Consider the following 22,782-nt stretch of genomic DNA (forward strand, 5'->3'; position numbering starts at 1 on the left):
ATAGATAAGGTCTGTAGATTAGATAATAGTGTTCTATCTATTATCAGATATTATTAGTATACTTCCTGATAGTGTTCTATTAGATATTATTAGTACACTTCCTATTAGAATAGTGTTCTATCTATTAGATATTATTAGTACACTTCCTGATAGAATAGTGTTCTATCTATTAGATATTATTAGTACACTTCCTGTTAGAATAGTGTTCTATCTATTAGATATTATTAGTACACTTCCTGATAGAATAGTGTTCTATCTATTAGATATTATTAGTACACTTCCTGTTAGAATAGTGTTCTATTAGATATTATTAGTACACTTCCTATTAGAATAGTGTTCTATCTATTAGATATTATTAGTACACTTCCTGATAGAATACTAGTGTACTTCTTGATTGTGAAATTGTACTGTGGTTATATAAGAGAATATCCTTGATTTTAGAAAACACACCCTAAAGCATTAACATTGAATCATAACTCCAATTTACTTGCAAATGTTCAGGAAAAGTTAGGTGTATTATTTAACAAAAAATTATGCTGTGGATAATGTGGAGACATATATATACATACACACATGCACAAACATATCTATTTTAACTTTTCTATTTATTTTTAACTTTTCTATATTTTTCTAACTTTTATACACACACACACACACACACACATACACATACACACACACACATCCCTCCTTATCCCCCAGGAATATGTTCTAAGACACCCCACCAGTGGATACCTGTAATGAAGGATAGTACTGAATCCTATATATGCTATGCATGAATTTCTTTTTAAAATTAATACTTTTTTCCCTAATAGCCCATGGGTGCTAGTAAATATCCACAATTTATTTTTCCTTCTTCACAATTTCATGGATAGAAGATAAGTTCATACCACAGATCTTAGCAACCTCAGCATACAATTTTTTTTCTATCCTGATTAAGTCAAGAGCTTTCACCTTTTCATGTAAAGAAGACACTTTATGGCTTCTCTTTGGCATATCCAAATTGCCAGCATAACTACTTTTGTGCTTTAAGTCCATTATTAAGTAAAATAAGGGTGACTTGAATACAAGCACTGTGAGACCATGACAGTTGATCTGATAACTGAGAGGGCTAGGAAGTGACTAATTGGCAGGTAGTGTCTACAGTGGGGATATGCTGGACAAAGGGATGACTCATTTCCTGAGAGGGATGGCACAAGATTTCATCACACTCCTCAGAACAGCAGTGTGCAATTTCAAAGTTATGAATTGTTCTCGGAACGATCCAAGATGGCCGATCGCTAACATCCCGGATTGCAGCTCTCAGGGAAGGCGCGGAGAACTAGAGGACGCCACACTTTCAGACAAAGTCTGGTCGCTCACGAAGCAGAAGATCCCCCAGTGGTGGAAACACACGAGTCGCCAGTGCGACTCTCGTGGTCGGCGCAGCAGTTCCGCCGGCACCTCGAAGCAGCAGCACTCGGCGCAGAGTAAACGGGACTGGTTCCCCTTCTGACCGAGGTTTGGAGCCCCGGGAAGGCAGAGTCGCTTACTGCGGAAACAAGAAGGAAGCCCGACAGGAGAATCCTGGGCAGAAAAGCACCATCAGTTTTAACGCCGCTGATACACACAATAGAGGTCTCCATTTTAAACACATAAAATATGCATTAACCACTTTAAACACTCAAAATATTGATCGGCCATTAAAAAAAAAAAATACACTTTCTAAAAAGTAAAGAGCACCAACATACAGAAGAATTTACACCAACGAATGGATAAAACAGCCAGTCAACATCAAATGGCAGTAACCCTAAATTTAAATTGACTAAATTCCCAATCAAAAGACACAGCCAAAACCCAATGGCATGTTACATCCAGACCTGTTTCACATGCAAGGATACACAAAGACTCAAAACAAAGGGATGGAGAAAGATTTACCAACCAAATGGAGAGCAAAAATAAATAATAAATAAATAAAAAGCAGGAGTTGCAATTCTTGTATCGGATAAAATAGATTTTAAAGCAACAAAGATATAGTGGTAAAAGGATCAATGCAACAACAAGAGCTAACGATCCTAACACCCAGATAGGAGACTTAGCTTCAATGAGACAGAAAATTAATAAGGATATCAAGGACTCGAACTCAGATCCAGAACAAGTAAACTTAATAAATATTTATAGAGCTCTCCACTTCAATTACACAAAATATACATTCTTGTCAATACCACATCACACCTACCCATAAGTTTAAATGAAACATTGATTGGCCATTATTAATACCCAATTTTTTTCAAAATAAAGCAATATTTCCATTTACTCTCCCTCTTTCTCTTTCTCTTTCTTCCTCTCCTTTACTTATTTTTTATTTTATTTTTTTTCTTTCCTTCTCTCAAAAAAAAAGAAATCAACTTGTAAACCTCTAGATCCAGGTTGGCAATGTCTCTTTCATTGCTTGATTTCCTTTCTTCCCTTCCCTCCCTCCCTCGCCGCTTCCTCCCTTCCTTCCTTCCTAAAAAAAAAATAAAATAAAATAAAATAAAACCTTTTATTAAAAAAAAAAAAAGTTATGAATTGTTTATTTCTGGAATTTTCCATTTAATATTTTCATATCCTGGTGGGCTAAGATTGACTTTGGGTAAGTGAAGGTGTGGAAAGCAAAACCTAGATAAGGGGGACTAATGTATATATTCATATATACAGTACATGTATTCTTTCCTGAGGGAAGGAAGAGAGAACTGTTTTTATAACTTTTACTTAATCTGAAATTATGTCAAAAAATTTAAAAAATACTCCTTAAAATAATGCAGATTGACACCACACTACACACTCACTAGAATAGCTTAAATCAAAAAGATAGGCCAGGCGTGGTGGCTCATGCCTATATCCCAGCACTTTGGGAGGCTGAGGTGGGTAAATTGCATATATCCAGGAGTTTGAGACCAGCTTGGACAGCATGGTGAAACCTCGTTTGATATGGTTTCGCTGTGTCCCCACCTAAATCTCATCTTGAATGGTAACTCCCGCAATTCCCATGTGTTGTGAGAGGAATCAGTGGGAGGTGAGTGAATTATTTGGCAGCAGGGAGAGGGGGGGTCTTTCCTGTACTGTCTTCCTGGTAGTAAATGAGTCTCACAAGATCTGATGGTTTTTAAAATGAGAGTTTCACTACACAAGCTTCTTTTTGCCTGCTGCCATCCATGTAAGACATGACTTACTCCTCCTTGCCTTCCACCATGATTGTGAGGCCTCTCCAGCCACTTAGAACTGTGAGTCCGCTTTTCCTAAATTCCCCAGATCCTAGAAATCCAGCCCTTCTGCCCTCCGGAGGCGCCTTTCCCAAGGGCACAAAGGAACAGCCTCGAAAGGGGGTCCTTCCCCGGCTGAGAACCAGGAATCTTCCCCCAGCCCGCGCGCGTGACTGGCCGGTGCGCCGCGGCCTGCGATGCGACATCTGGGCTTAGAACCGAGGGTGGACTCACCGCGCCTAACGAATGTTCAGCTCCAACTATTTGCTTCTGGATGGAACGACGGAATATCACTCTGCGCCCAGGCTGGAGTGCAGTGGTGCAATCTCGCCTCACTGCAACCTCCACTTCCTGGGATCAAGTGATTCTACTGCCTCAGCCTCCCAGGTAACTGGGATTACAGAATGGAGATCTCCTCTCATCAGTCTCACCTTCTGCAGCAACTGAACGAGCAGCGCAGGCAAGATGTATTTTGTGACTGCAGTATTCTAGTTGAAGGGAAGGTCTTCAAAGCACATCGAAATGTATTATTTGCTAGTAGTGGCTACTTTAAAATGCTTCTTTCTCAGAATTCAAAGGAGACAAGTCAGCCAACCACAGCTACATTTCAGGCTTTCTCCCCTGACACCTTTACAGTTATCCTGGACTTTGTATATTCTGGTAAACTGTCTCTTACTGGTCAGAATGTCATAGAAGTGATGTCAGCTGCTAGCTTCCTGCAGATGACTGATGTCATAAGTGTATGTAAGACTTTTATTAAATCTTCCTTAGACATTAGTGAGAAAGAGAAAGATCGCTATTTCAGTCTCTCAGATAAAGACGCCAATTCTAATGGTGTAGAACGCTCCTCATTTTATAGTGGTAGCTGGCAAGAAGGAAGCAGTTCTCCACATTCTCACCTAAGCCCAGAGCAAGGAACTGGTATAATAAGTGGAAAATCCTGGAGTAAGTATAATTATCATCCAACTTCCCAGAGGAATACTCAACAACCCTTGGCCAAGCATGAACCAAGGAAAGAGTCCATTAAAAAGACCAAACATTTGAGATTGTCACAGCCTTCTGAAGTTACTCATTATAAGTCAAGCAAACGAGAAGCACGAACATCCGATTCTTCCAGCCATGTTTCCCAGTCTGAAGAACAAGCACCAATTGATGCTGAAATGGACTCTACTGCTGTTGGCTATCAGTACAGTCAAGGATCTGATATCACATCCAAAAGTTTTCCAGGTGATCTGCCCCGGATGCGATTCAAGTGCCCATACTGCACACACGTGGTAAAGCGGAAGGCAGACCTAAAGCGCCACCTTCGTTGTCATACGGGAGAAAGGCCCTATCCATGTCAAGCTTGCGGAAAAAGATTTAGCAGGCTAGACCATCTAAGTAGCCATTTTCTAACAATTCACCAGGCATGTAAACTCATCTGCAGAAAATGTAAACGTCATGTGACAGATCTAACAGGGCAAGTGGTACAGAGGGGAACCAGGCACTACAGACTGTGTAATGAGTGTCTTGCAGAATTTGGCATTGACAGCCTCCCCATTGACTTGGAAGCTGAACAACATCTTATGTCCCCATCAGATGGAGATAAGGATTCCAGATGGCACTTGAGTGAAGATGAGAATAGATCCTATGTGGAGATTGTAGAAGATGGGTCTGCTGATCTGGTCATCCAACAGGTTGATGATAGTGAAGAAGAAGACGAAAAAGAAATTAAGCCCAACATTAGGTAGCTGTAATGTGAACCAGCAGAGCTGGCATGTCTGCAATTTACATTGACTTCCTCTCTCTTTCTATGGTCAGAATCTAGTTAACAAATTTATCAAACTGACTTTAAAGAAATGACCTGATATAACTTGCATGCTTTCTGAACAGGCCATTGTATCCATTCTGAACTTTGTTGCCCTAAAATGTATTGCTGCACTGGAAAGAAAGAACTAGCTTGAGTTGGCATGATGGATGAACAATTATCCTCTTACTTTCATTACAGTCCTCTTACTTTATTACAGAGATACTTTTTCTTTTAATATTGGAAGATCTACTTAGCACATTTTTTCAAAGAAATACTTTAAATAAATTCACCACAATCAAAAAAAAAAAAAAAAAAAGAACTGTGAGTCCAATTAAACCTCTTTCCTTTGTAAATTTTCCAGTCTCAAGTATGTCTTTATCAGCATGAAAAGGGAGTAATACAGTAAATAAAAAAATTAAAAAAAAATACAAAGATTAGCTAGGTATGGTGGCATGTGCCTGTAGTCCCAGCGACTTGGAAGGCTGAGATGAGAGAATGACTTGATCCTGGAAGGTTGAGGCTGCAGTGAGTCCCTGTGATGGCACCACTGCACGCCAGCCTGGGCAACAGAGTAAGATCTTGTCTTAAAAAAAAAATAGACAATGCCAAGTATTAACAAGATGTACATAAACTGGAATCCTCACATATTACTGGTAGGGTTGTAAATTATTACAACCACTTTGGAAAACAGTTTGTCAGATTCTAAAAAATTTACATATATTTATCATATGTCCAAACAATTCTACCTCTCCGTATCTAGTCAAGAGAAATGAAGACATATGTCCACACAAAAATTTGTATATGAATTTTTATCACAGCATTTAATAGTAGCCCAAAACTGGGAACATTTTAAATGTCCATCAGTGAACGGGTAAACAAAATAAGGTGCACTACTCAGCAGTTAAAATGAAATTCTGATTCATGTAACAATATGGATAAATCTCAAAAATATTATGATAAGTGAAAAAAGCAAGGCACAGAAGATTATATATTATTTTATTCTATTTATTTGAAATAAGGAAAATAGATCAATGGTTGTCTGGAGCCAAAGGTGGGGATGGAGACTAACTGCAAACAGGCATGAAAGAACTTTTTGGGGTAATAGGAGTCTTCTAACACTGGATTGTGCTGATGCTTGCAGGACAGAATGTTAAAATTTGTGAATTTTATGGTACGTAAGTTATACCTTAATATAGTTATTTTTATAAAGACACTATATAGTACCTGCAAAATGGGAAACAAATGGACTCTTCACTAAATGGTGGTGGGACAACTGGCTACTATCCATATTAAAAAAATTAGTTCCTTACCTCATACCACACACACAATTCCAACTGGTTTAAAGACCTAAGTTTTTTTCTTAAGAGACAGGGTCTTGCTCTGTTGCCCAGGCTGGAGTGTAGTGCAGTGGCACGATCCTGGGCTCAAAGGATCCTCCAGCTACTTTAGCCTCCCAAGTAGCTGGGACTACAGGCATGTACCACCACTCCTGGCTTTTTTTTTTTTTTTTTTATGTGTAGAGACAGAGTCTCTCACTATGTTGCCCAGGCTAGTCTTGAACTCCTGGCCTCAAGTAATCCTCATGACTCAGCCTTCCAAAGAGCTGTGATTATAGGCATGAGCCTCTGTGCCCAGCCCTAAAGATCTTAAGTCCTTTTTTTTTTTTTTTTGAGACAGGGTCTTGCTCTGGTATCCAGGCTGGAGTGCTGTGGGAGGAACACAGTTCACTTGCTGTCTTGACCTTCTGGGCTCAAGTGATCCTACTGCCTCAGCCTCCCAAGTATCTGAGACAACAGGTGTGTGCCACCACACCTAATTTTTTTAATTTTTGTAGAGACAGAGTCTCACCATGTTGCCCAGGCTGGTCTTGGAACAACTGGGCTCAAGCAATCTTTCCCCATCAGCCTCACAAAGTGCTGGGATAACATGCGGATTACAGGCATGAACCACTGCATCCAACCCTGTGCCCATTTTAAAATCAGATTGTGGAGTTTTTTCCTTATTGTAGCAGCTATTTATATAACCTGGATGCTAATCCTCTTAGTTATAAATTCTGCAAATATTTATAATAAAGTCCTTAAACTTTAGTGTCATTTGTTATACATGAGTTTCCAACTTTAAAGTAGTAGGAAAATCACTTGAGCCTGGAAGCTTGAGGCTGCAGTGAGCTGTGATTGTGCCACTGCACTCCAGCCTGAATGACAGAGCCAGACCCTGTCTCAAAAAAGAAAAAAAAAGGGGGGAGGGCATGGGGAATGGCATAGGAATATGTAGTTTGCTGATGTGGAGACTGTAAAGTTAATACATGTATGAGAAGAAGGTCTGCATTACTAGTAAGCATAAGAATGCAACTTAGGAGGGAGGACTCAAGATGGCGCTGTGAGAACAACCCAGGACTGGAGCTCTCGTGTCCGCGGAAAGGTGAGTCTGAGCTGCATTTCCAGACTGATCTTTGTTGCCCACGGAACGGGGAAATTCCCAAGTGAAGAGGAGACGCGGGACGCCAGGCAGAACCTCCGCCTGGCGAAGCCGGCAGCCAGAGTGGCGGCAGCCGGCCCTACCCAGCGCTCCCCACAGGGCGCGCTTGTCCGGGTGCCTTGTTGAACCGGCAACCAGAGACGTGAGAGGGCTGGACTTGAGACTGAGCTAGACTTGGACAGTGGGCCAGCCAGGGGATCGCAGGGACAGAGCGTTAGGGTTGGCCCAGTGGGACGAACAAAACCGCGATTTCAAACAAGCCCCGGGAAGACGGCCTGAGACGCTCTGAGGGGGAGGGGCGTCCACCATTACCGAGGCAACCCGCCCCAACTGAGATACACGCCCATTGCTGACGCAGCCTGCCGTTGCCGAGGCAACCCGTCCCTACTGAGATACACGCCCACTGCTGACGCAGCCTGCCATTGCCAAGGCAACCCGCTACAACAGAGAGACTCCGCCGCAGGGCGTGGCGGAGACCACAGCAGAGCCTGCAGGAACAGGGCGAATCACACAACAGCAGGGCGGAGCCTCGGCAGCCAAACAGTGGCTAGTCTGCGTCCTAGCTGGGCAGGACCTCAACGGACATCCAAAAATAAAGCCCAAACCCCTCAACACAGAGCATTTGAGAAAAAAAAAAGGGTTTTTTAATGAGCTCTGTTGCTGCAGAATCAAACATAGCAGCCTAACAGCCCTGAATGAACAACAGAGCTCACAGCTCAGCAATTAAGCCCCTATAAAGTACAAACTGTCTCCTCAAGCAGCTCCCTGACCCCTCTAGATCCAAAAGACTGACATTAGGCAGGCATCATCCTGGGACAAAGATAGCAGAAAAAGAAACTGGTAGCATCCCTCGCTGTGCCACAGCTGCTAGAGGTGCACCCCAGACAAGCAGGGTCTGGAGCGGACCTCAGCAGTCATACAGCGAAGGGGCTAGACTGGTAGAAGGAAAACCAAGCAACAGAAATACTCCATCATCAACATTCTGGGTGTCCACTCAGAGACCCAATCGAAAAGTCAGCAACTACGCAGACGACCAGCGGACAAATCCACAAAGATGGGAAGAAACCAGCGCAAAAAGGAGGAAAACACCCAAAACCAGAACACCTCGCCTCCTAGAAAGGACCAAAACTCCTCACCAGCAAGGGAACAAAGCTGGACAGAGAATGACTGTGACGAAATGACGGAATTAGACTTCAGAAGATGGATAATGAGAAACTTTTGTGAGCTAAAAGATCATGTATTAAATCAAAGCAAAGAAACTAAGAACCTTGAAAAAAGATTTGAAAAAAGATTTGAGGAAATGATAACAAGAATGGATAACTTAGAGAGGAATATGAATGAATTAAAGGAGCTGAAAAACACAATATGAGAACTTCGCGAAGCAAACGCAAGTTTCAATAGCCGAATTGACCAAGCAGAAGAAAGAATATCTGAAGTCGAAGACCAACTCAGTGAAATAAAACGAGAAACCAAGATTAGAGAAAAAAGTGCAAAATGAATGAACAGAGTCTCCAAGAAATGTGGGACTATGTGAAAAGACCTAACCTATGTTTGATAGGTGTACCAGAAGGGGACGAAGAGAATGAATCCAAGCTGGAAAATACTCTTCAGGACATCATCCAGGAATATTTCCCCCACCTAGCAAGACAGGCCAACACTCAATTTCAGGAAATACAGAGAACACCACAAAGATATTCCGCAAGAAGAGCAACCCCAAGGCACATAATCGTCAGATTCAACAGGGTTGAAATAAAGGAGAGAATACTAAGGGCAGCCAGAGAGAAAGGTCGGGTCACCCACAAAGGGAAGCCCATCAGACTCACAGCAGATCTCTCGGCAGAATCACTACAAGCCAGAAGAGAGTGGGGACCAATATTCAACATTCTTAAAGAAAAGAACTTTCAACCCAGAATTTCATATCCAGCCAAACTGAGCTTCAGAAGTGAAGGAAATATAAAATCCTTTGCGAACAAGCAAGTACTCAGAGATTTTGTCACCACCAGGCCTGCTTTACAAGAGCTCCTAAAAGAGGCACTACACATAGAAAGCATCAACCAGTACCAGCCATTCCAAAATCACACTGAATGCTAAAGAGCATCAACATAATGAAGAATCTACAACAACTAACAGGCAAAACAGCCACTTAGCATCAAAATGGCAGTATCAAATTCACACATAACAATATTAACCCTAAATGTAAATGGACTAAATGCACCAATCAAAAGACACAGACTGGCAAATTGGATAAAAATCCAAAACCCATCAGTGTGCTGTATCCAGGAAACCCATCTCACATGCAAGGATACACAAAGGCTCAAAATAAAGGGATGGAGGAAGATTTACCAAGCTAATGGAAAGCAAAAAAAAGCAGGAGTTGCAATTCTCATCTCTGATAAAATAGACTTTAAAGCAACAAAGATCAAAAGAGACAAAGAAGGCCATTACATAATGGTGAAAGGATCGATACAACAAGAAGAGCTAACGATCCTAAACATATATGGACCCAATGCAGGAGCACCCAGATACATAAGGCAAGTTCTTAATGACTTACAAAAGGACTTAGACTCCCACACAATAATAGTGGGAGACTTTAACACTCCACTGTCAATACTAGACAGATCAACCAGACAGAAAATCAACAAGGATATCCAGCGCTTGAACTCAGACCTGGAGCAAGCAAACCTGATAGACATTTACAGAACTCTCCACCCCAAAACACAGAATACACATTCTTCTCAGCACCACATCACACCTACTCTAAAATTGACCACATAATTGGAAGTAAAGCACTGCTCAACAAATGCAAAACAACTGAAATCATAACAAACAGCCTCTCAGACCATAGTGCAATCAAGTTAGAACTCAGAATTCAGAAACCGACCCAGAACCGCACAGCTTCATGGAAACTGAACAACTGGCTCTTGAATGTTGACTGGGTAAACAACGAAATGAAGGCAGAAATAAAGAAGTTCTTCGAAACCAATGAGAACGAAGACACAATGAGCCAGAACCTCTGGGACACATTTAAAGCAGTCTCTAGAGGAAAGTATATAGCAATAAGTGCCCATATGAGGAGAATGGAGAGATCCAAAATTGACACCCTATCGTCAAAATTGAAAGAGCTAGAGGAGCAAGATCAAAAAACTCAAAACCCAGCAGAAGACAAGAAATAACTAAGATCAGAGCTGAGCTGAAGGAGATAGAGACACGAAAAACCCTTCAAAAAATCAATAAATCCAAGAGCTGGTTTTTTGAAAAGATCAACAAAATAGACAGACCACTAGCCAGATTGATTAAAAATAAAAGAGAGAACAACCAAATAGATGCAATAATAAATGATAAAGGGGAAATCACCACAGATTCCACAGAAATTCAAACCATCATCAGAGAATATTACAAACAACTATATGCGCATAAACTAGTAAACCTGGAAGAAATGGATAAATTCCTGGACTCCTGTGTCCTCTCAAGCCTAAACCAGGAGGAAGCTGAAACTATGAATAGACCAATAACAAGGTCTGAAGTTGAGGCAGCAATTAAGAGCCTACCACACAAAAAAAGCCCAGGTCCAGACGGGTTCACAGCCGAATTCTACCAGACACACAAGGAGGAGCTAGTACCATTCCTTCTAAAACTATTTCAAACAATCCAAAAAGAGGGAATCCTTCCCAAATCATTTTATGAGACCAACATTATCCTGATACCAAAACCCGGCAGAGACCCCACGAGAAAAGAAAACTTCAGGCCAATATCTATGATGAACATAGATGCAAAAATCTTCAATAAAATATTGGCAAGCCGATTGCAACAGCAAATCAAAAAACTTATTCATCATGATCAAGTAGGATTCATCCCAGGGATGCAAGGCTGGTTCAACATACGCAAGTCTATCAACGTAATTCACCACATAAACAGAACCAAAACCAAAAACCACATGATTATCTCAATTGACGCAGAGAAGGCATTTGACAAAATTCAACAGCCCTTTATGCTAAAAACCCTCAATAAACTCGGTATCGATGGAACGTATCTCAAAGTAATAAAAGCTATTTACGACAAACCAACAGCCAATATCATACTGAATGGGCAAAAACTGGAAGCATTCCCTTTGAAATCTGGCACTATGCAAGGATGCCCTCTCTCACCACTCCTATTCAATATAGTACTGGAAGTTCTAGCCAGAGCAATCAGGCAAGAAAAAGAAATAAATGGTATTCAAATAGGAAAGGTGGAAGCCAAATTGTCTCTATTTGCAGACGACATGATAGTATACCTAGAAGACCCCATTGCCTCAGCCCAAAAACTCCTGAAACTGATAAGCAACTTCAGCAAAGTCTCAGGATATAAAATCAATATGCAAAAATCACAAGCATTCGTCTACACCAATAACAGACTTAAAGAAAGCCAAATCAAGAGCGAACTGCCATTCGCAATTGCTACAAAAAGAATAAAATACCTTGGAATACAACTCACAAGGAACGTAAGAGACCTCTTCAAGGAGAACTACAAACCACTGCTCAACGAAATCAGAGAGGACACAAACAGATGGAGAAACATTCCATGTTCATGGTTAGGAAGAATTAATATCGTGAAAATGGCTATACTGCCCAAAGTAATTTACAGAATCAATGCTATCCCCATCAAGCTACCATTGACTTTCTTCACAGAACTGGAAAAAACCACCATGAACTTCATATGGAACCAAAAGAGAGCCCGCATAGCCAAGTCAATTCTAAGCAAAAAGAACACAGCAGGGGGCATCACACTACCGGATTTCAAACTATACTACAAGGCTACAGTAATCAAAACAGCATGGTACTGGTACCAAAACAGAGATATAGACCAATGGAACAAAACAGAGGCACCGGAGGCAACACAACATACATACAACTATACAATCTTTGATAAACCTGACAAAAACAAGCAATGGGGAAAGGATTCCATGTTTAACAAATGGTGTTGGGAAAACTGGCTAGCCATGTGCAGAAAGCAGAAACTGGACCGCTTCCTGACACCTTACACTAAAATTAACTCCAGATGGATTAAAGACTTAAACATAAGACCTGGCACCATAAAAACCCTAGAAGGAAATCTAGGCAAAACTATCCAGGACATAGGAGTAGGCAAGGACTTCATGAACAAAACACCAAAAGCATTGGCAACAAAAGCCAAAATAGACAAATGGGACCTAATGAAACTCCACAGCTTCTGCACGGCAAAAGAAACAGTCACTAGAGTGGATCAGCAACCAACAGAATGGGAAAAAATTTTCGCAGTCTACCCATCTGAAAAAGGGCTGATATCCAGAATTTACAAAGAACTCAAACAGATTTACAGGAAAAAAACAAGCCCATTCAAAAGTGGGCAAAGGATATGAACAGATACTTTACGAAAGAAGACATATATGAGGCCAACAATCATATGAAAAAATGCTCATCGTCACTGGTCATCAGAGAGATGCAAATCAAAACCACATTGAGATACCATCTCACGCCAGTTAGAATGGCGATCATTAAAAAATCTGGAGACAACAGATGCTGGAGAGGATGTGGAGAAAAAGGAACACTTCTACACTGTTGGTGGGAGTGTAAATTAGTTCAACCATTGTGGAAGACAGTGTGGCGATTCCTCAAGGCCTTAGAAATAGAAATTCCATTTGACCCAGCAATCCCATTACTGGGTACATATCCAAAAGTCTGTAAATCGTTCTACTATAAGGACACATGTACACGAATGTTCATTGCAGCACTGTTTACAATAGCAAAGACCTGGAATCAACCCAAATGCCCATTGACAATAGACTGGATTGGAAAAATGTGGCACATATACACCATGGAATATTATGCAGCAATCAGAAATGATGAGTTTGTGTCGTCTGTAGGGACATGGATGAATCTGGAGAACATCATCCTCAGCAAACTGACACAAGAACAGAAAATGAAACACCGCATATTCTCACTCATAGGTGGGTGATGAAAAATGAGAACACATGGACACAGAAAGGGGAGTACTAAACACTGGGGTCTATTGGGAGGAAAAGGGGAGGGCCAGTGGGAGGGGGAGGTGGGGAGGGATAGCCTGGGGAGAAATGCCAAATGTGGATGAAGGGGAGAAGAAAAGCAAAGCACGCTGCCATGTGTGTACCTACGCAACTGTCTTGCATGCTCTGCTCGTGTACCCCAAAACCTAAAATCCAATAAAAATTAAAAAAAAAAAAAAAAAAAGAATGCAACTTAGAATAATGATGTGGCAGAAATTCACAGCCATCAGATTGGCAAAAATTATAGTATGGTTTTGGCACTGATGAAAATTCTCATAATTATAATCGGATGTAAATTGGCATGATCACTTTTAAATGCAATGTGGCGTTATTTAGTTACATTCATATCTACAATTTGGCAGTGTCATATCTAGATAATAGTGCTAAGAAAAATACAAGAAGATACATACATCGCCTCTAATACCAGCTACTAAGGAGGCTGAGGCAGGAGAATCACTTGAACCCGGGTGGCAGAGGTTGCAGTGAGCCAAGATTGTGCCACTGCACTCCAGCCTGGGTGGTGACAGAGTGAGACTCCATCTCAAAAAAAAAAAAAAGAAAAAGAAAATATGTACAAGGATTTTACTGCAGGAATGTTCATGATATCAGAAAAGTTATTTTTCAAAATTGTTTTGGCTATTCAGGACCCTCACATCATTTGGGCCTCTGCCTCCTGTGGCAGTAGGGAAACAAAAGTAATAGTGGTAGGAAAGAAACATGTGCTGGAAAATGCCACTGGCAATTCAGTGAACTTCAAGTGGGAACATTTTAAAGTGTAGATTTGTAGGAAGTAAGGATTTGGGGTATGAAAGTTTTGTGAACCAGTAAAAATTTCATACGGACTAGCATTAATTAGAAAATTGGACTAGGTATTCCCCAAGTCCCCTTCAGACCTCGATATTCTGTGGTTCTTACATATTTAAGCTTTCCCAAGTGACTTCGCATACTCTCAGTTACTATGTAACTGTGAAGTCGAATAGGGGATTCATATTATCTCATTTAACTCCTGGAGGAGTGGTTCATGCAAAGAATAATATTAACTGGGGGGTGGGGGGAGTAGTTAGTGTTCTTATCTCATATCTAGATCTTAATAGAAGTAATTCTGATACCTACTTTTTCTAATTCCTAGAGACAGAATAATGTAGTAGTTAAAAACTTGGACTCTGGAGTCAAACTGCCTTGTTTTAAAAACTGGCTCCTCTACTTATTAGCGTCATAACCCTGGCAAGTTACTTAACCTCTCTGTAAACTGGGAATAATAAATAACAGTAGTTATCTCCTAGGTCTTTAGGATTAAGAGTGAATTTAGGTAAAGCACTGAAAACGTCAACAATAAAAATAATGTAAATTACATAGTACGAACTGGTAGGTGTTAATTATTACTAAAAGAATGGCTTCAATCCTAAGAGGAACAAATGACTCATGGTGCTTTAAAAAAAATGAAAGGCCAAGTTATCTTTAAGCTTTTCAAAATGAAGGAGGAATTTAAAACAACAACAACAACAACGCTTTTTCTCCCTACCACCTTTCACTTGCTAGCTTCCCCTCTGAATTCAGAGGTTCTTAACCGGAAGGTGTAGAAGCCTCTGACTTAGGTGGAAACAGCTGAGGCAATGTATTTTCCTTACCATAATGTTTATGATCTGTCATCATCACCAGCTGCTGAACTTTTTTTCAGGTTGGACGGCAATTAGAAGCTGAGCAGGCCTACAAGTACACGAAAAAGGTATGACACAGATGCCTGTCATTTGCCTGCCCCATGTGGTGGGAAATTAGGAGGGAGGTACTGGCTTAATTCAGGACTTTCACATTGTTAATATTTTTTCTAGAGGCTTTTCTTGCCATCTTTGCAATTATCAATGGGCTGCTGGGTTTGTAATAATAACCTTCATATTGCCATGGATGATCTTTCTTCCAGCTCTTTAGAGAGAATATGTAATAGTTAATAGAAAGATAGCCTGGGAGTCAGTCAACCTGAATTATGATTCTGGTTTTGCCATTAACTTACTGTGTTGATAATATTGTGAGCTTCATTTTTCTCATGTGTAAAATATAGGGGTTGGTCTAGTCTAGGGGTCAGCAAACTTTTTCTATAAAAGGCAAAATAGGAAATTTTGGGGGATTTGTAGGCCAAACAGTTTGTTGCAACTACTAAACTCTGCACTTGTAGTACAAAAGCAGCTACAGATAATACATAAGTGAATGGCTGTGTTCCAATAGAATTTTACTTACAAAAAACAGGTAGTGAGCTGGATTTGGCTCATGAACAGCCCCTGGTCTGTTTTATCAGTTACATATAAATACATATTTTGAGACAGAATCTCGCACTGTTGCCCAGGCTGGAGTGTAATAGCACAATCTCAGTTCACTGCAACCTCCACCTCTGGGTTCAAGCAATTCTTGTGCCCGAGCCACCCAAGTAGCTGGGATTACAGGCATGTGCCACCACACTCAGCTGATTTTTTGTATTTTTAATATAGACAGGGTTTTGCTATGTTGGCCAGGCTAGTCTTGAACTCCTGGTCTCAAGTGATCTGCCCACCTCAGCCTCCCAAAGTGTTGGAATTACAGGCGTGAGCCACTGCGCCCAGCCTGTTCTATTAGTTATGAATCCGAAGTAACTTGAAAGACAGTGGTTTAAACAAATTAGTGTTTTTTCATCTAATGAAAAGTCCAAGGCTGGTACCACAGCTCCATAATGTCATCAGGGACCCAGCCTCTTCTTTGTGCTCCACCAATTGTAGCATGCAGTTTCTATCCCTCACAGTTGCAAGACAGCCAATGTAGCTTGCTGTCATGTCCATGTTTTCAGGCAAGATAAAGAACAATAAGGAAAAGAGGCCATGCTACTTCCCTTTCCTTTAAATGACTTTCCCTAAATAAAGGGCTTCTCCAGGTGTTCTACCCAATGACTTTAGTTTCATTAGGCCACAGTTGGTCATATGACTACCTCTAGCTGCATTGGGAGCAGGAAAATGTGGCTTTTTAGCTGATAGCATTGCTGCCTTAAAAATACATTAAGATTTTGTTAGTAAGAAAGAATGGGTATTCAGTAGGCTCCTAGATGTCTCTACTACATATCTAGATTCTAAAACTAAAACCAGATCGAATACAAGCCTATTTCTCCGATTCCCTGCTGTCATTTGCCAAATGGGAATACTACACATTAGCCAAGAGATGCTGGTAATAATGTGAACACTTTTTAAAAATAAAAAAAGTAAACTTTAATCAAGTTATCTTAAGTAAAAATGTACAGATCATGACTGTTCATAGTGCTTGATGAATTTTCACAAAGTAAACATATCCATGTATCCAAGACAAGGTTTTAAGGTCTTCTAGTGGAGTTTTCATGAAGTAGGGAATAAAGAGCTAACTCCATCCCAGGGAACTATGTTCTTTAGCTGTAGTCCCACAAAAGAGAGGTCTTCAAAGCCACATAAAGTATATCATCTATGACAAGTGTTTTTCCCTTTCTTCCTCTTTCATGTAGCTGAAATTGAAAGATGAGGCCCTGCTTGCAGAGATCCACACAGTACAGGAAACCGTTGGCTTTGGAAATCCATCTTTCTGATACTTCTCCAGCTGAACAATTTTCTATATGAGACTCTGAGTTCCTTTCCTTCTCAGAGAGTTTCACACCATATGAAGCCTGGAAATGGGCTGCTGGGTTTGTAATAATAACCTACAAAAGAATCTTCACCATAAATAGAGACCCATTCATTTCTTTCCATTGGTTGTGTTACTGGATGTTTTACTGGTTGATAAGAAACTGGGTCACAATAAAGATGAAAATATGAAACTCAAAATTCATCAGTGTGGTTCTGGAGTTAACGTATACTGAGTTACATATAGGTATTATATAAATAGCTATATATAGTGTAATTGCTCTAATAATTATATGACACATGTATAACAAAATGTGTATACTGGGGTCATTATTAGGATTTCTGATGAAAGTTTATTGGATCATTCCTGGAGAAAGTCAGCTGCTAAGATCTCTGGCCAGGTTCAGTCAACTGAAATAGAGGAATGAAGGCATCATTTTCAAAGGTGACCCTGGAGGAAGACTGCTATGCTGAGCCACTGTATTAGGGTAAAGAGCATATTAGCCCTTTGAAACTAACAGTGAACAAAAAAAGCTGAACAGGGAGGTCTTGGCTGAAGGTGGAGCTATGGACACCTCACCAAACACAGGCATTTTCATGGATATAAACCACTAGGGCTCTAGGGAGACAGCATTACCTTCATCACTGAGGCCATATACTAGGGCTACAGATGTTAAAAAAAAAAAAAAATCATACTTCACCTCTGCCCAGGATCACAGCATGGCAAATGCAGGAATGACCCCTCCTTTATTTTTTTAAGGTGTGATTGCCTCGATAGGGGTGGGAGGATCAGAGGAGGAAAGGGAACTATGTTCTTTAGGGAGAGGTAAATGTTTTGGTTAAAGAGGATAAACTCTAGTCACTTATAATCCTTCTAGTCTCGGCCCTGACGCTACCTCCTCTGTGAAGTCGTCAGCAAGCATTAGTTTTGCCTTCTCTGCTCTACTTGCACTAAGCACTACAGATCGCCCTAGTTTCTCTGCTGTAATCTCACGGTCTCCCCAACGGACTGTGAGCTTCACGAGGAAGAGATAGCGCCCTTTCATATTTGCGTTCTCAGCGTTGCGCCCCGGTACCAAAGCGAGCAAGGTGGCTGGATGTTACAGCACTTCTCTTTGCGCGGCTGTTTCGCCCAACAATTCTGACTTCAGCAGTGACTCACAAGCCTGAGAGGAAGCGCACCGCCACCCCCGCCAGACACCACGAGAAACGCCTCTTTTGCAGCAGTTAAAGGTACGCTAGCGGTCACCGTGTTGCATCGTGGGAAGTGTAGGGCAGCAAGCGGAAGAGGCGGGGCGAGCGGATCACCGCTTCCAGAGTCGAGGCTTTCGGGCTTGGATAGTCGGGCGGTCAGGTGGCTTTCCGCCTGTCTCGTGTTTGTGTCGGTCCTCTGCCCAGCCAAGGCCGTATTGTTGGTGCGCGCGGGTAGCGGGCCGCTCCAAGGAGCCGCACCATGGTCCACCTCAGTGAGTCATTGGGCCCCCACGAGACGTTCCGGGCGGTCACGGGGCTCGGGAGTTCGGGGCCGGGTGAGGCAGTGGTCTCCCTGGCGCGATGGAGGGAACCCAAACCTGAAGCAGCCACACTACCTTACATTTGATCCTTCTCTCAGTTTTTTTCCCCCGCTTAATCACCGCTGAAAAATCCCCACCCCACTGAAGCCGCTAAGGTTCCGACAAGGTCACAGAGCTAGTGAATGGCAAACCCATGCTGAGCGGGTTTGGGTATGAAGAGGAGATTGTTGCTGGCTGGAGTGGCCAAGAGGTGTTTCATAAAGAACAACAGTATCTAAGCTGAATTGACAGGAATGGATTGGAAGTGAGGACATTTCAGTGGAAAAAGGGAATTGTTCCGTCTGTGTCATTTTGCCCGTTTTGTGCTGTTCTTGTGTCCTAACCAGCTGTTTTTCTGCAGCTACTCTCCTCTGCAAGGCCTACCATGGAGGCCATTTAACCATCCGCCTTGCCCTGGGTGGCTGCGCCAACCGGCCCTTCTACCGCATTGTGGCTGCTCACAACAAGTGCCCCAGAGATGGCCGTTTCGTAGAGCAGCTGGGCTCCTATGATCCATTGCCCAACAGCCATGGAGAAAAACTCGTTGCCCTCAACCTAGACAGGATCCGTTATTGGATTGGCTGCGGGGCCCACCTCTCTAAGCCTATGGAAAAGCTTCTGGGTAACTCAGCTCTGGTCTTTCTTTATTGAGGGGATTTTAAACTGAAGTCAGCTCCAGGACAGTGGGTATAAGAATGATTTTTCGGCCGGGCATGGTGGCTAACGCCTGTAATCCCAAAACTTTGGGAGGCCGAGGCAGGCAGATCACCTGAGGTCAAGAGTTTCAGACCAGCCTGGCCAACATAGTGAAACCTCATCGCTACTAAAAATGCGAAAAAATAAATTAGCTGGGCGCGGTGGCGTGTGTCTGTAGTCCCAGCTATTGGGGAGACTGAGACAGAAGAATCACTTGAACCCAGGAGGGGGAGATTGCAGTGAGCCAAGATCATGCCACTGCATTCCAGTGTGGGCGACAGAGGGAGACTCCATCTCAAAAAAAAAGAATGATTTTCCTTCTCTCTAGGTTGTCCAGGACTGAAGTGAGAGCTGAAGTTGTGATCTAATTGGCATTTTGAATCTGGAGACCCCATTTGTGGACTCCTTTGTAAGACATTTTGGGTGACTGGTATTTTATTCTAAAAACAGGAATAGTGTGTTTTGAATGGCCATCTGTTAGCTTATCTTTTTTAAAGGGGAATACTTTTAGGAAGTAGACATCCAGTGTCTCCTTGCCAGGGAGAAGTAGTACAGAGTTCGGCAAGTGAGGAGCATGGTTTACATCCATACAATGGGTCAGATCTCATCTCCGTTCTGCGAGACAAAGTTCCTAGGGAAGCATTGGCTTATACTGTGTTATAATTGAAAAATCTGTTGTTTTTAGGTCTTGCTGGCTTTTTCCCTCTGCATCCTATGATGATCACAGATGCTGAGAGACTGCGAAGGAAACGGGCACGTGAAGTCCTGTTAGCTTCTCAGAAAACAGATGCAGAAGCTACAGATACAGAAGCTACAGAAACATAAGTGAGCTGACTTAAAGGAGCATAGCAGTGGGAACAAGGTCAAGGTCCTCTTGAAACACTGCAGAGATCTTACTTTTGTTAGATTTGGAGTACAATAAATGGAGTATCCTGAGTTGCCCTTGCTCTTCTGGCCTGGCCTGCACAGGCCCCAGGGAGAGATTTCTGCTTGTGTGACATAGAGCTGGGTGTGGGTACTAACTAGCTTTTTTGGACTTTCTCTTGGGAAAGATAGTGGCTGTGGGAGGATTGGACTTTTGAATTGGGCTCTGGGTCTCCTGGACAACTTTACAATCTACTGGCTTCCAAGACTTCCTGCTTCAAAACCTCCAGCCAGATTATTCATGGCCCATTCAAATCTTCATGTTCTTCCCTTAAGTGCAAGAACAGTTACCTTTCTTACTGATTTTGTAATTGTAGAATTATATTGTCTTGCTTAATGCATATTCCTTTTTTTCTGAGACAGAATCGGTCTCTTGCCAGGCTGGAGTGCAGTGGCGCGATCTTGGCTCACTGCAATCTCTGCCTCCCAGCTTCAAGGGATTCTTCTGCCTCAGCCTCCCAAGAAGCTGGGATTACAGGCACCCATTACCACACCCAGCTAATTTTTGTATTTTTAGTAGAGACAGGTTTTCATCATGTTGGCCAGGATGATCTCGATCTCCTGACCTTGTGATCTGCCTGCCTTGGCCTCCCAAAGTGCTGAGATTACAGGCGTGAGCCACTGCATGCATAAATATACAAAGGTAGATTGTTTTGCTTTTGGGCTATAATCTACCTTTTTTTTTTAGATAGAATTTCGCTCTTATTACCCAGGCTGGAGTGCAATGACATGATCTCGGCTCACCGCAACCTCCGCCTCCTGGGATCAAGCAGTTCTCCTACCTCAGCCTCCCGAGTAGCTGGGACTACAGGCTGCGCCACCATGCCCAGCTAAGTTTTTGTATTTTTAGTAGAGACGGGGTTTCACCATGTTGACCAGGATGGTCTCAATCTCTTGACCTAGTGATCCACCCTCCTCGGCGTCCCAAAGTGCTGGGATTATAGGTGTGAGCCACCATGCCCGGCCAATCTACCTTTTAAGAATGAGAAACTGCTGGGTTTAAGGGAGTTCAGAATGAATCAAGACTGAAACATTCAAATGTGGTTGTGGTTTCTGCATATATTATGGATGGGATCCTTCTGAGAATACTGGAATAGCGAATTTTGACACCAAGCCAATTCAGCTGTGAACCTTATTCTTCTACTTTTCTTTCTTGCTGGTAATTTTATGGAGCAGGTTAAGAAAGTTGCTCTGTGTTGGGATAAACTCTGTACCAATAATTTTGAGAACCTGTGATGAGTGATGCATTTTACTTGTACCTTTTCCTTCCTACCTTGATGCCAGTAATGTATAAGGGATCTTTATAGTTTGAATGTATTTGAATAATTTCAGTATCCTTTAGCTCTACTTTTTTATTTGACTCAAATAAATAAGACCATTCATAGGTCTCAAATATTCTCATGTGTTTTAAAAGCCTGAAGTCAATGAGGTGAAACTCAACATCAATAATATGAAGTAACTTATAAAGAAATAATGTAAAGAAATCACTGGGGCATTGGCTCACACCTGTAATCTCAGCACTTTGGGAGGCTGAGGTGGAAGGATCACTGGAAGCCAGAGTTCAAGACCAGCCTGGGCAAGACACCGTCTCCAAAAAATTTAAAAATTAGCTGGGCATCGTGGTGCTCACTCATAGATCCAGCTACTCAGGAGGCTGAGTCACTTGAGCCCAGGAGGCCAGTGCTACAGCAAACTATGATTGTTCACTACAGTATTGCCTGGGCGACAGTAAGACCCTGTCTCAAAAAGAAAAAACATTAGGTAGTTTGGCTGGACCATAATAATTAATTTGATTTTCTGGTTTTCAAAAATGTGAGTTACAATAAAAGAATATTTCAATGTGCTATTTCGGTTTTCAGTAGCAAAAATGTATATGTAGAAAAATGTTACTGTATGTGAGTACCTTAAAAAATGTGAGAAACTGGAAGAAAGAAAATACTGTAAAGCATCTACATATATCCTAGGCCTTTTGTATACACAGTTATTTGTGATGATTACAAGGTATTATGAAGGCAGGTAGGGTTATGTCCATTTTACCGTCAGGGAAGCTGAAGCCTAGAGGTGGAAACTTGTTCAGTGATGTAAGATTTATACCTTCGTTATACCCTGGAAAGCCCTTCCCAACATGTTGTCCATACAGGGAAAAAAATGAGCAAAGATAAGTGGCTTAACTCTGATATGTGAGTAAGATATAGGAAATTTATAGAGGAGTTTCTCTCAATGTGCCAACTTATTTTGTTCTGTGTTTTATATTCTGAGAATGATCACCAGCCATCCCAAATTCTGTGGTTGTTAAAGCTCCCCCGGGGTTGTTCCTGGTTGGCCCCCACTTGCTTTGAGACTGATGCAAGGGCAGGTTGAGAGGAAAAGTGACTTTAGCTGGGTTTGTTCTTGGATCTGGGAAAGAGATGTGCTTTGAAAATCATGGCAACTCTGGGAGGTTAAAAAGATATTAATGTATCCTAGAGAGTTT

General features: G+C 41.8%; 3 protein-coding genes across 11 annotated transcripts in view; all 3 read left to right on the top strand.

The window, feature by feature from the left end:
• Positions 1-17,337, top strand: part of CFAP70 (cilia and flagella associated protein 70) — a 134,474-nt gene extending 117,137 nt beyond the window's left edge. For all 9 annotated transcript variants that reach the window (XM_078345557.1, XM_054242307.2, XM_054242303.2 and 6 more), the window contains 2 exons: positions 15,210-15,257; positions 17,022-17,337. In XM_078345557.1, the coding sequence (XP_078201683.1) occupies positions 15,210-15,257; positions 17,022-17,102 (129 nt within the window). In that variant the 3' untranslated portion in view covers positions 17,103-17,337. The remainder of the gene's footprint in view (positions 1-15,209; positions 15,258-17,021) is intronic.
• Positions 3,489-5,366, top strand: LOC118146298 (zinc finger and BTB domain-containing protein 8A). The gene has a single exon (XM_035268012.3). The coding sequence runs from the start codon at positions 3,629-3,631 to the stop codon at positions 4,952-4,954; it is 1,326 nt and encodes a 441-aa protein (XP_035123903.1). The 5' UTR covers positions 3,489-3,628; the 3' UTR covers positions 4,955-5,366.
• Positions 17,338-18,459: 1,122 nt separating the features above from the next.
• Positions 18,460-21,706, top strand: MRPS16 (mitochondrial ribosomal protein S16). Its single transcript, XM_002756240.7, has 3 exons — positions 18,460-18,602; positions 19,051-19,311; positions 20,071-21,706. The coding sequence occupies exons 1-3, from the start codon at positions 18,590-18,592 to the stop codon at positions 20,208-20,210; spliced, it is 414 nt and encodes a 137-aa protein (XP_002756286.1). The 5' UTR covers positions 18,460-18,589; the 3' UTR covers positions 20,211-21,706.
• The last annotated feature ends 1,076 nt before the right edge of the window (positions 21,707-22,782 follow it).

Source organism: Callithrix jacchus, chromosome 12 (assembly GCF_049354715.1).
Source record: "Callithrix jacchus isolate 240 chromosome 12, calJac240_pri, whole genome shotgun sequence".
NCBI classification, from domain to species: domain Eukaryota; kingdom Metazoa; phylum Chordata; class Mammalia; order Primates; family Cebidae; genus Callithrix; species Callithrix jacchus.